Genomic DNA, 14,544 nt, shown 5'->3' with positions numbered 1-14,544 from the left:
TAAACTTAACATATACACACGTGTTGAAGTAACAGAAAGCAAACAAATCTAACCTACATTAACTCTGGTATTATATTACATAGATATTTCAGACATAAAATTTCGCTTGGTGGAAGTGGAGGGATATAACAAGAGTTCTGGACGAATTGAGGTTTTCTACGGGGGTTACTGGGGCTTCGTAGGATCATATCAATGGCAAGTGAACGATGCCCATGTTGCTTGCAGGATGTTCGGATACAGGTTTGTTGTGAAGCATCAAGGATCAACCATTCTTTCAATTGATTCAATTTCCGTGAGATTATTGATAAGGACAAGAATAACATAAAAGTATGACACTAGAAACTGAATTTTCAGTGATCGCAATTGTCAACATTGCGTTTTTCTCTACGTCAGAATGTAGCAGAATTTAATATTATTATTATTTCAATCTTGGTCAGTCATATTCTATAACATTGACCAACATCTTTCAGATAACCTAGAATTTTATATATCTCAAGAGTTTCAAAACGGGATTTTAGACTTGTAAAGTTACAATAAAAAATTCTCGAGTGGACAGTAAGTCAATTGAGTCCAAGAAAAATTATCAACGGTGAATGGCTTATCACATTCTATGTACTGATGATTATCTTCGCCTTTCAACATATATAAATGTGAAAGGTAAGTATGACCCATCCGAAGACGGGCAAAGACAACTTAAACATATTTTATTGCACTACTGAGAATTTTTTTATCGTAACGTTCTAAAGACCCTTTTTGAAACTGTTGAGATTAATAAAGTTAATTAATTAAATTAAAATCAAATTTATTAGGTTTTCTGAAAGATGCTGGTCTATATTAAAGAATATGACTTAACATTTTAATCTTTTGTAATAGTATAACCATTGAAGATTTTAAGCGTTTGTCATTTACGTTTTAGTTTGTTTGATGTTATTTCTTTGTTGGGTCGATGTGTATTTCACCGGTTGATAACCCTAACGACGACATTTTATGTGTTGACGGGCCGTTATTTAGTAACAATCATAATTCTATACTGACGAAAACTCAAATTCATTCGAGAAAGTGAACATAATGTTATTTTAGTTGACCAAGCATGACAGGAAAGCAAGTTAAAAAATTATTATAACTGTCAAACTCAGGTAATTAAGATATCAATGGATAAAGGGTTCTGTATAAAAACAAAAATCGTGGTTCAAATACGAATTATTTTGTAGCTAGAAAACCGTACCTGGTGTATTTTCAAGCACCTGGATGTTTTTCATTTCCAAGGAGAATATTGAACGAGATCCATGTATTTGTTCTCTGAATTACTGTTATGATGCATAATTTGTTAAATTTGTTGAATATCAACAATGAAGTCGATTCGCAACATTGCGTTCTTACCTCTTGATAAAAATAAGTTCGAAGGCTAGAACGGCATTCGGAGTCCTTTTGTTACATGTACCTCAGATATGTCATGAGACAACTTTAGAAATTGTTTTGATTAGGAAAAATTATGGGTTTTCGCGTAATCTTCATCATACTTACTTCAGCACTGGTTCAGCGCATAATTACCTGTACCGATTCGAGGGAACTGAACGTCCTAAGCCCACCTGGATGGATTCTGTAGAATGTGTCGGAGTAGAAACAAGTTTGGCCCAATGTGTCTTTGCTGGCTGGGGAGTGTACTCGGGAGCTGCATCCTCTTATCAGAACAGCGCGTTCGTGAAATGCACAGGACTACTTGGTGAGTGATGTTGTTGCACATATTGACAGAGAGAAAATTAATGTATAAAGACCTTGTGGTATACCGAGTAATCGCGCACTCAATTTGAAATCAATGCTTTAGTTTAGGTTTTTAAAACAGATACAGGGAATGTAAGAATTGTTATGCCAATCACTTCCATGCTGTTTAATATTTCACCTTACTACACTAGAAACAACCACGATACCTATAACCACAACAGCCCCGGTTACTACAACGACCCTTGGTCCCAGTTCCACAACCTATAACACACAGAGTGAAATTCGGTTGGTCAATGGGTTTTCCATCACCTCTGGTCGCGTGGAAGTGTTTCACGGTGATCAGTGGGGAACTGTTTGCGATGACGTATGGGATAGTGACGATGCTAAAGTTGTCTGTAGGATGCTTGGTTACAGGTAATTCAAAATCATCTGTCTTTATTCGTAACACTAGGAAAACATTTTCTTCTCCATCGACGACATCAGCAATGTCAGTCTTTGTCTATCCAAGTCAATATTGCTGTTTTTTCCGATGGGAATTCATCGTTCATAGAATAAAATAGATAGATTTACAGAGGATATTATAATGGCAATCAGGTGTATATGATACTTCTGTATAATAAATACGGCAAGATCTAAGATGGTTGTAAATTAATGTTTGTGTGTGGTTAGGGTTATCTGTGTACTTAGTAATTTCTACATCTGGTTTAATATTAGCTTTTTAAGCATCATCATCAATTTATTTATCGCTGGGTTAATTGCTATCTGGATACTTCCTGTTTCAGTCACGGTTCTCCATATACACATGCAGCGTTTGGACAAGGTACCGACCCAGTGTTAATTCAAAATGTTGAGTGTTCCGGTACTGAATCAAAGCTGGATGAATGTCGTTTGAATACCACGGGTTCCTCCTGTGACCACACTGAAGATGTTGGTGTTGTTTGTTTTGATTCTACAGGTGAATAATATCATATTACAATATTTTGATTAGGTTTTGATATTCATTGTAAGTTTCGCTGCTTTCTATGACGATTTTTAAAGAAAGGTAAAATAACTTTTTATTACATCTGTAGGAGTGTAATTTGTATGTCTATCATGTTTTGCTTTATTGATGAAATATCCATGTTAACTACTTCTATGATAGCCACAATACAGTTTCTATTATTATGTACACGTTTTTTCCTATAGCTAATTGATCTTTGAACTACCACATTTTCTATCGCCGTAACGTTTCAATGATTTCCACTTTTTATATATAAAGGAGTAGATGCACTTTGGCTCAAAATTGGCCTCAAAAAATCTTTTTTTTAATTGTTAGAAAATTCTTTAATCATGTACCCATTTTTGTTATTTAACAACTTATCAGTTGAAATGCAGATAAAGATAGGTTCATAACGCGTGTGATGACGTCACAAATTTCGCGGGAAAACGTCACGTTTACAAAAAGTCACGATTTTTTTCGATATTTTATGACTTTGAACGAAAAATTAACTACCTCCCCAAGGGTGTACCAATTTTATATTTATCATTGAGAACAATTTCCACATTATGTTTGCGATGCTCAAATATTTTTTTGGTACATGCCTGGGGAGGTATTTAAAATAACAAATATCTTCTGAATTTGTAACCACATTTCACGATTTTGGTGAGATTTTGACGTTGCCCAGCGTAACGTTAGCGTCGAGACCGACTACAAGATTGCGGAAGTAAATGGATGCTGAAATAAAAGACAAAAACATGAAAAATGACTTGACTTATGTTTGTTAATAAAATTAGATAATAATAATGAAAAAAAATGTATTTTGAAAAATGACAAAAATATCCATGGTAACAACTCCTAGATTTTGCAATCTCCTAGGCCCGAGTCTCATGCGCTACATTGTACGTTAGTCTAAACTCGCATAGAAGATCTTGCAAGTTTCAGCCTACATTTGAAGTATGTATACGTAGAAGAGCTGTCAACACATCTGCACATCTTGTAGAAGTTGTCTACTTCTTTAACAGGTATGTAACAATATTATGTAGAAGATATCCATGTTGTGTATTCGCGACATTGTCGTGATTTGTTTACGTTTGTGCATATGAGCAGACGTCAGATCTGACTTCGAAAAAATAGTCATTGTAGATATTCCTAGTGTTTTGATAAGTATGCAGTAAGTAAAAATACAATAACAAGTATAAAAAATAAAATAAAACCTTTTCTTTTTTTGTTAGTAAACGGTATTTTCCATAATAACGTTGTCTGAGTCTGCGTCTAAAAATAGAATTTTGCAACCAAACAAAATGCAGGGATTTATCGTCAGAAAAAACATAATGGCAAAACTGTATTTGCTACAGTGTTGTTTTCAAAACATACACTAACATATAAAAATGAGAAAGTGTTCCTATATACGAGATATAAACTAAAGTGTCAATTCACACACCCATAATAAAATCAGTGTACATCCGAAGTGTGTTGGTTTTGATTTATATTACTAACAAAATCGTCCGCTGTAGTGTAATGGTGAAGGTGCGATGCTCTGAAGGTGTAGTTTTGCCGGGGCGAGTTCAAATCGCGGGCACACAACATATTATTTTTTATTCTTATTTTTTTTCTATAACTTTCACCTCAATTATTCTCGATTTTATTAGTTATATTCATCAATAATGTACTGATAGAATTAATAATTATAAATATTAGAATATTTTCAGGACGTTATATCATGTTGCTACATGTATTTTTCCATATAAATATCCTTGCATTCTAATACAAACAATTATATTTGCATCGATAGTCTTGGTGTTACAAATATTTCTTTTGGAGATATTGTAACTCTTACATCGCGTCATTTTGCTGAATTGTTATCGACCAGGGGTAGTTTTTTTTCTATATATATTTTTTGCGTCGGACTTACTTTTGCTAGCATCAAATAATCAGCATATACGTGCAGAAACTAAAGTGTTAATCTTATGGGCTAGGGTATAATTTCTCTCATTTATGCTATTATAAAATTAATACGATGAAAAATCTTACCATGCATATTTTCTTTTGAAGAATCCCAGTAACATAACGATCCTGAGGACCTGAATTCAAATATTTTTATGGATACATTTGATTCAGAAATTAAACGTAAGTCTTCTGCTTTGTAAGTTTCGTCAGCACAATGAATCGAACATTATTATATTGTGGCTATTTGATATTTTTGACCTAGCTTCATTTTTGGCTGCAGTTAGTTTATTGGCTTGTATATTTCGGGAGAACTCTTGTTATAATGGCACATCCCTGAATAACTAAATGAAGTATATACATGTACATGCTTACATGTATATATAAACGTGATTATATGCTCCAGATATACTGTATAGCCAGTATCAATGCTACATGTACTGTTACCAAAAACAAATTACGGGAAACATACGAAACACTGGCTTGATATATATTTTTTTAAAACAGATTGACACTGGCATAATATACATTAGTTACTCTTTAAAATAAAGTTTTGTAAAAATCAGATTTTTCACCGAACTTAAGAATTAATAGATTATTTATTTTCATTATTTTCATTCTTTAAGGTTTACTAGTGACGTAATAGGAGACAGAGAGTAGCGAGAAAATGCCTGGAGATTCTTGAAGTTACATGTAAGTGTTTTAGGAAGTTCCTGAATTAATCTTATTTCTATGCTTCAAATTGTTAAGTAACAGAAATCTGAAATACTTGGAGGAGAATTATCTCATTATCATGTTTATTTCCGTTTCTACTACAATATTTTATTTTAAAAAAGGTGACTGATATATGTATTGTAATAAAAACAGGTTTTTTTCTATTATACATGTGTTTAATGTAATTGTCACTGTCTGTCTCCCACCAATTGTTTGTCCAGTCTTTCCTTGTTGGCTATTTATGAAGAACAATGATAAACATTTTCGATTACTTCATATGAGTCCAGCTACCAGCTTCTAAAATAGCTATTATTTTATTATTTCATACAGTATATACTGTATAATAAAGCAATTATTGACTTCTAGTAAAGTAATACAAATATTTAACACCCAGTCAAAGCAATGCTCATATCTGACTCGGGTCCCTGTTAACACATCAATTTACATGTTTGATAAATCATTGTAATAACATTATGAAGATCAGTATTGCATGATACACTGTATAAACAACAAGTGATGGATACAATGTTTCATATTTATTCAACATACAATAAGTAAATGCCCAGACGCCCTTTAGTTTCTGATGTTTGGGACATATTTTAATATAGTTAGTATCTATTTGTTTAGGATGCCTGGAAAGGGAGAATTTCGGTGTGTTGTTTGTTCTAAGAGAACAAAACCTGGGGACAGGCGCTTCACTAAAGGCAAGGAAAACTCTTCACTAAGAAAATATTTGTTGAAAACATATATGATACAAACAAAAGAAGAAGATGTCATTTGTGGAAAGTGTCGTATGTCATGTCATCGCTCAATACTACAGCGTCGTACACACATCGCTCAACACCACTCTTCAGTTGAAGCCCCTTGTAATAAATCAACAAAGAACATCCTTTCATCGCCGCGGAATATTACACTTTCAATCCCATCCACTGGAAGTAGCCACAAAAAATGTTTTGTATGCAATACTTACCCATAGAAACTGGTGGTAATATCTCGTGACGCGAAATACGACCTCTTCCTGCGAAAAGGGGTTTTAGTTCCGTTCGGAGCAAGATGTTGTAGTCATCATATCGAGGATGGTCTATTGCAAAATGATGCTTGTGAAAACATTGCTATAAAAAGTGACCTATCTTCTCTTAATCGTACTGAAATAGTGGCATTGATTTCTAAGATTAGAGATGTAGCAAATACACAGCAAAGCAAACGCATTGACTTTGACTCACCGCATGCCCTTTCGAATGAAGATTTCATTACACTAACTGGACTATGTACACAGCATTTTAACGATTTGTGTACTCACTGTGCTGGTTCTGTGCGATCTTCAAAGAATAGGAGCATTAAATCTTGTGTCGGCATCTTTCTTACTAAACTAAAAAGTGGCATGTCAAATAAAGTCCTATCAACAGTTTTTAACATTGGAAAAGATTCTATTCGACGTGCAGTAACATCGGCAAGAGTTGCACTAGCGAAAGACTTTGTTCCATCAAATTTGGGATTTCAGCATGTTAGTCGACAAGATATTATACTGAAACACACAAGACCACTCGCCCAAACATTGTTTGGAGGACTTATGGAACCAGCCATTCTTGTAATTGATGGCACCTACATTTATATACAAAAGAGTGGCCAATTTATGTTCCAAAGGAGGAGTTACAGCATGCATAAGCACCGGCCGTTGGTAAAACCTATGATATTTGTCACCACAACAGGTTACATAGTGTCCGTGTTAGGTCCCTATTTTGCCGATTCCAAAAACAATGATGCCAGCATCCTGAATCAGATTTTAAATTCCAACATTCAAGAAATCAAGGAGTGGATTCAGGAAAATGATGTGTTTGTGTTTGACAGAGGCTTTAGAGATTCCATGGACCTCCTACAACAGCTAGGAATACAAACAGAGATGCCTTCTTTTTCCAAGCAAAGGAAACAGCACACTACCGGAGAAAGCAACGCTTCCAGGCTTGTTACTAAAATAAGGTAAGGTCTCTCTTTGTTCTGAGTAACATTTTACTAACTTTACCAATTGCTTTTACAACATATTTATAACTTATTTGTATTAATATATCATTAAAATGGTTAAAGGTAATTCCCAGTGAGAATTAGATACTTTCGATTTTATAAGTTGAACTGCATAAACCTGTCCATTTAGAAGATGTCGAAATTGAAAACAAAATTTATTTGATATAGTTACCATCATATGCATTTGAATACTTCATTTATTCACATTCAAAATGCATCTATTTACTATTTTTCAGATGGGTCGTTGAGGCTGTGAATGGACGGTTAAAAACCTGGAAATATTTGGATCGTGTGTTGCCAAACTCACAGATTCCATACATAGGCGATATTGTCAGGATTGTGTGTGCAATCTTCAACAAGTTCGGTACACCAATAAGCACGGGGATGCAGAGCAAGATCAACTGCTAGGATCGAAAATGTTGCATTTGTCACGGAAGCAGAATTCTCTTTGGGAGATTATTGAACGAGAAGGCCTTTTCAATCGACCTAGTAAGTGGCAGAAGATGGAGACCACAACTGATATCATATTTCCTGTTCTGACAGAAGAAGACCTGCGGAATTTGACACTGGGAGTGTATCAGCTCAAACTGGCACGGTCCTACACACAGGAACATATGAGCGAAACGGGAGGATATGAAGTATCTATCTGTAAAGTAGATGCTAATCTGATCAATGCCAAGATACAGAGCCGACATTTTTCCTCAAAACTTTACCAATTGTGGGTATCATTTGATGATTGTAATGTGCAAGGATGGTACTGTACATGCCGTGCTGGGGCGAGGGTGGTTGGGACTTGCTCCCATGTTGCATCCATCTTATGGTATATGGGATTTGCACGTCATTTAGACAAGTCCTTTGACTTTAGTAAGGACTGGACACAATATTTACAAGATGCCAGTTATACACCAGACCCAATCAGTATTGATGAGAGTGATGATGAAGGTAACACGGAGGAATAAAACAGCACAGCTTTACCGATGTAGCCATGTAAATTACATATAAATTTCGGAATCTCCAAAAATGTAAATACAAATGCACAATGGTCACTTGATCGACTGAGGAATTGGCTTTAATCTCGAATGACAATGTATTTTGTTAGTGCATAATGTTTATTTGAAATAACTTTTAACTTTTGTAAGAATCATTAACTGTAACATGTTTGATTTCATATCATTTTCAAATTAACCAAGAATATAAAGATAACCGTGTACGGAAGTATTGACAAATTGATGTACTGATTATTGCATGTACCGTTGCTATGGTGAAATATTTAGTTGCTATGGTAAGACATGGTTACTGTGGAATACCACCTATATGCTCTATTGTATCATCATATTTACATTTTTAAGATGTATCATAATCTAAACAGCCCATGAGTATTATCATCAATTTTCTGTGTCCATTATTGTATTTATTACAATCCGTTGCTATGGAGAGAGTTTGGTTGCTATTGTGTTGCTAGGAAATCTTAAACATGTAATATATGATGGTTGATCACAAATATGATATGATTTTTAAATCATACCATTGATATGTAAAAATTGATTAAATATTTTCACCAAATAATAAAAAAAAACAGTGAAATATCACTAAAATGTGCAAATAGACGGTAAAGAGTAGGTTGGTTTCCAGGCCCGTTGCTAGGCAACGAATTGTCAGAATTATTGAAAACTTGTTTTTTTATCAATGTCATATGTCCATGTTTGCATGATATAAAAATTAAGAAAATCTATGCTGGGGCCAAAATTGACCCTTAATGCATCTACTCCTTTGCAGACTACATGTTTTTTTTACATATACATGACCTCTTAAGTTTCCATATTAATGTAGTTTCAATGGTTACCACGTTATATATGTGTGTGATAAATGAAGTAATAACGACCGTACGGACAAGTGAATTGTCAAAAAATTTTCGATGCAATCTGCCCCATTATCAAGACACCAATATTATATCACAGACATAGAACATAAAACAAATAGATAGTTATCAATTTAATTGAGAGCCATTAAAATCAATGTAGGTGTCTCGACAATCCCTTCAACCGATGGCCGATGGATATTTATACATATCATACGAGGCCTCCGTATTTACTGTGTTTTCAAAATTAATATTACGAACAATGTCGGTATCATAAGACCACCAACAATGTCAGTGACCATTAACCTTACTCTAACCATGTACGATGTCAGAATCACAACATCAGGTACAATGTCAGAATCACAACATCAGGTACAATGTCAGAATCACAACATCATGTACAATGTCAAAATCACAACATCAGGTACAATGTCAGAATCACAACATCAGGTACAATATCAGAATCACAACATCAGGTACAATATCATAATCACAACATCAGGTAAAATATCATAATCACAACATCAGGTACAATGTCAGAATCACAACATCAGGTACAATGTCATAATCACAACATCAGGTACAATGTCAGAAGCATAACATCAGGTACAATGTCAGAATCACAACATCAGGTACAATGTCAGAATCACAACATCTGATACAATATCAGAATCACAACATCAGGTACAATATCAGAATCACAACATCAGGTACAATGTCACAATCACAACATCAGGTACAATATCAGAATCACAACAACAAGTGCCATATCAGAATCACAACAGCAGGTACAATATCATAATCACAACATCAGGTACAATGTCAGAATCACAACATCAGGTACAATGTCATAATCACAACATCAGGTACAATGTCAGAAGCATAACATCAGGTACAATGTCAGAATCACAACATCAGGTACAATATCAGAATCACAACATCTGATACAATATCAGAATCGCAACATCAGGTACAATATCAGAATCACAACATCAGGTACAATATCAGAATCACAACATCAGGTACAATGTCACAATCACAACATCAGGTACAATATCAGAATCACAACAACAAGTGCCATATCAGAATCACAACAGCAGGTACAATATCAGAAGCATAACATTAGGTACAATGTCAGAATCTCATAAGGTACTATATCAACATCACAACATCACTTACAATATTGGTGTCACAACATCAAATACTATAAATTGATGACTAACAAAAGGCTTGAGTTATGTCTCTTAGTTAAAAGTGTGGGTTTATTTTTGTGCCTGGTAACCAAGGAAGACAAATTTCTGCCATTTGATATGTGACAATAGATAATGATCGTGTTTGGTGATAGATACCACATCTGTGGAGGTGAGACTTGTGGACATGTCTGCTGATGGACAGGGGCGGGTGGAAGTGTACTTCTCCGGGTACTGGGGGTACGTTGGGGGCTGGTACTGGGACGATAAGGACGCCAGAGTGGCATGTCGGATGCTTGGATACAAGTAAGTTACTTCTGAGGATATCTAGTATGATAAACAAATTAATATCAATAGTTAGGTAGCAGTGCTGCCAGACATGCTGGATATGTCATGGTATCCACTTCTTCAGAAATAAAACGTTTCCTGCGCCATTTTTTTTTTTTAATTAATTTTTCCAACAAATGAAAGTCTTCCTCATAAATAGTCTTTACACTTATGCGATAATTTTGTATCTCACAAAATATAACCTAGACAACTTCTGAAGAGCGTCAAACTTGACATTTTACGTTAAAGTTTCAAGGAATGTTGAAAAAAAAACATGTTATTTTACAGCACAGTGTATTAGAATTTTGTTATTGCTGTATTGACAAACTGGTTTGTCGTCTGGAAACTATTTCAATAATGCTTAATAATGTGTATAGTAAGTTTTAAGATAAGACAATGACTAAACTTTTATATGATACCAACTTATGAAGCTGATATATTGCCAAGCCATTGATTTTACGTCAGAGCGGGCATTGCAAACACGGTGAGTCATGAGTTTGGATTGTACAACCGTCAGCAACCGACCTGGATGGATTTATGCCAGTGCACAGGTACAGAATTGACCATTGTTGACTGTCCGTTTGGTGGCTTTGGGGTATTTCGAGGAAGTAGTAGTCGCGACCAGTACACGGCAGCAGTTACCTGTGTGAATAGTAAGTAGTCGTCAGGATTCTTAAATTTCAACTCTGTTAAAATGTATAGTCGTAAACGAATCTGCATTCTGCAATGGAATACAATGATTTTTTCGGGGTTTGATATCATGGTTTAGATGGAATAACAGTTAATGACACATCTTAATACCAACATCGAGACCAAGAATTTAATGCACCGTTTGAACGTACCTTATGATTTTGCAATGCATTTCTACCCTAATTATAATTGTACAATTTTGATTGTAGGAAATGTATTTTTAATTGTAGGAATTTGTCAATGGTTACGACAACGAAATATTATTGTATATATATTAATTTAATTCAGCTTTAGTTTCTTTGTTTCAGTGCTGAAATCACCAACAACCAAACTGATCTGAACTTAAACTGCAAATGTAGAATACGTTACTTCATAATTTTTGAACTGTTATAAATTGTTCCTCCTATAATGTACTATGATGTCATGTAATTTCATATTCATGTGATGTCATGTAATGTGATATTTTTACGTCATACAATGCGGTGTCTTTCATGTGGTGTTATACAACATGGTGTCTGTTGTGGAATGTCGTGTATTGTACTGTTGTCTGATGTACATTGGTTGTAATCTATTGACGTGTCTTCATATTGAGCGAGCGTGTGCAAGTGTGTACAGAGTATGATTCTACTAGCTATAGTTGTTTTAAAACTTAATTCAACCGGGTTCCAGATAGAAGGTAAGCGAAACATCTATCTTATTTCTTATCTAAAAAACAAACGGAATTAAACAACATCAACCATATAAAGATTCATGGATACCTTTTTCGAACAAAAAGCGAAATGCAGTCAAACTGATTTGAAAGCAGAATATTCCATTTGAAAATCACAAGCAGACCGAAAAGTATCCAAATATCATAAGATAATGACAAACAATGACAACAGAAATACATTACTTTACATTTATTTTTCTTCCGAAACATGATGCTGAATAAACATGTGCAATACATTTCTTTTTTTTCTTTTAGATGCTTACGCAATAACTAAATTACGAACAAGATCGTCATCAAACGCCAGTGCTTAGCCTCAGGAAGGTTTATCAGGTATATATCATGTAAAGCTGTACTCCTGTTGGATGTACCATAATCACAAGAAAAACTTTGTAATGGGCAAAGAAATTCAGACAACAATTCATGACTGGCGAAATATATACTTGCACTTTTTGTATTGGACAACATGGATATGGTAAATAGTGCATGAAATATTACTGGGTTTTTTTATCGTACAACCCCCACTGATGACCGAGAATGTAATATTTCTCCTAAACCAAGCAATATGAATGTTTTATATCTAAATGATAATCATACTTTTTCAGAAGACAGTACATCATAAGTAGCGAGATCTAGGCCTACTGATGTGACACTAACAGGTACTTATACTTCTTTCATTTATTTTAGAATATATTATAAGATACTACATTTTAGAAATGAAAGGAACTATGTTTATAAACATTAAGGAATGCTCTCCAAAAATGTTTGTTAATATATATAAAGTTGGGTTGCGTCCACACCTCTTGCCACTGGAACTTCAACTTGCGGCATGGGGTCACCTAGGGGAGGCGATTTGTCATGTGTCAAAAGTTGGTCACTATTACCTTCATTTTGACCTTTGACTTGCATAAAAGGAAAAGTATTTTTGTCTCAATAATTTCACATCTGGTGGAGGGACTGTAGTTCACTGAGTTGTCTAGTTTCGTTTGCAGCAGTGAAAACCAACTTATCCAGTGAAGAAGTAAAACAGGAAAGCGTATCCAACATCTAACCAAATGCAGGTATTATGTATATATGTTCCACTAAACATTACCTTGCTGGTATCCACTTCAGGAGGCCAACAAAATTAACCGTTTACAAGTAGTTTCATTAATATAAAATAATTAAAATTAAAATTAATAAAATAGTTCATTACTTTCCCTTTGCAAACTCAAGGAAGGCAGGTTTTATGTCGGAGTCAGGTTGTTTGTCTGCTACAATTATTCCAGATTATTAAAGTTCTAAATTCACAAGCTTATGAACATGTGCCTGTGTGACTGCCTTGCTGTTATTGGCCATGTTAAGAGAGGTATGGCTGTATAAAATATGCTTCTAATTTTTACCTTTAACATTGTTTAAAGTTAAAAAAGTTTAAAGTTATTTTGAAGTTTAAACGAATACATGTTTTAATAAACTTATTTTACAGGTGAAGCTCTAAACCTTGTCCAGCTGAGATTGGAGAAATTCTGAGTGGCAAACCATCACAGCGTCTTGTGGAATGAAATTAGTAAGAAAGCTGGAAAGGCCAATAAAGTTTATCAACAAGTGGATCACATAAGAAAACATATATGCATAACAAAGGTCAAAACTCATATACTGGTTATCATCCTCAATATTCTATTGCCCCCTTTAAGAAGAACTTAATCTTGTCTATAGATGCAAAGGCAATAAGGTGATGGAGAAATGATGGCTAGGTTTGGTAAATTAATAGATACATATTGGCAGGGGAAAATTAAACAAAGCTCCATTGGCAATTCACAAATATGAAATCAGATATCTTATACCTTAACTTAAACTTTTGCAGCCAGGAGTCTTCCAGCTGTCATGGCAGTAAAACTAATAAAGCCTAATGAAACAATTGGCATGGATACCAGGGGTGACAGAAGGATTATGCTTGACGGCATAAGTTCATATTTAGGTAACTGTACCACACCTGGTGTAGGCGATACCGCGGGAAATCGCTTGTCAGTGGAGGAGGGGGAATCTCTGATGGCGTAGTGTGTTAGAAACTTTTGATATTTTTGTTGACTTTGCCTTATAACATAACCAAACAAATGTGCACCATATAATATTAGACTTATCTATGTATCAATTCCTGCTAATGTTTCAAGCTGAAGTCCCGTTATTTTTCACGCAAGTTCGGAAACCTTTTGTCACGTTACATAAATCGGAGTGTTGTCGCATTAAAATCGATAATAACAAATATAGGTTAATTGACTTGTTCTTTCTTATTCATTTTATTTCAAGTGACCATGGAAGCAATGTTATACTACAATTTCTTGTTTAATCAACAGAGAAAGGGGAGTATGTCCATAATGAAATGTTACGTAGGGGAGATAGCTCTTCTATTTTTAAG

The 14,544-nt window shown here is 34.6% G+C and overlaps 1 protein-coding gene and 1 long non-coding RNA gene across 2 annotated transcripts in view; both read left to right on the top strand.

Moving 5' to 3' along the window:
- Positions 1 to 11,616, top strand: part of LOC132560444 (scavenger receptor cysteine-rich type 1 protein M160-like) — a 43,907-nt gene extending 32,291 nt beyond the window's left edge. Inside the window, exons 28-37 of the mRNA XM_060225107.1 lie at positions 84 to 240; positions 1,530 to 1,723; positions 1,914 to 2,136; positions 2,505 to 2,677; positions 5,987 to 6,063; positions 6,336 to 7,336; positions 7,615 to 7,742; positions 7,922 to 8,320; positions 10,582 to 10,732; positions 11,219 to 11,616. Of these exons, the coding sequence (XP_060081090.1) occupies positions 84 to 240; positions 1,530 to 1,723; positions 1,914 to 2,136; positions 2,505 to 2,677; positions 5,987 to 6,063; positions 6,336 to 7,336; positions 7,615 to 7,742; positions 7,922 to 8,320; positions 10,582 to 10,732; positions 11,219 to 11,414 (2,699 nt within the window). The 3' untranslated portion in view covers positions 11,415 to 11,616. The remainder of the gene's footprint in view (positions 1 to 83; positions 241 to 1,529; positions 1,724 to 1,913; positions 2,137 to 2,504; positions 2,678 to 5,986; positions 6,064 to 6,335; positions 7,337 to 7,614; positions 7,743 to 7,921; positions 8,321 to 10,581; positions 10,733 to 11,218) is intronic.
- Positions 11,617 to 13,146: 1,530 nt separating this feature from the next.
- On the top strand, positions 13,147 to 14,083 carry LOC132560442 (uncharacterized). The gene is made up of 3 exons (XR_009554653.1): positions 13,147 to 13,210; positions 13,615 to 13,695; positions 13,993 to 14,083. It is a non-coding gene; the product is annotated as an uncharacterized LOC132560442 (long non-coding RNA).
- Positions 14,084 to 14,544: the final 461 nt, after the last annotated feature.

Source organism: Ylistrum balloti, unplaced genomic scaffold (assembly GCF_031769215.1).
Source record: "Ylistrum balloti isolate Yb309-2 unplaced genomic scaffold, AGI_CSIRO_Ybal_v1 Utg371064, whole genome shotgun sequence".
NCBI classification, from domain to species: Eukaryota; Metazoa; Mollusca; class Bivalvia; order Pectinida; family Pectinidae; genus Ylistrum; species Ylistrum balloti.
Note: the sequence above shows the minus strand (reverse complement) of the source record. Positions and strands in the feature narration are given on the sequence as shown.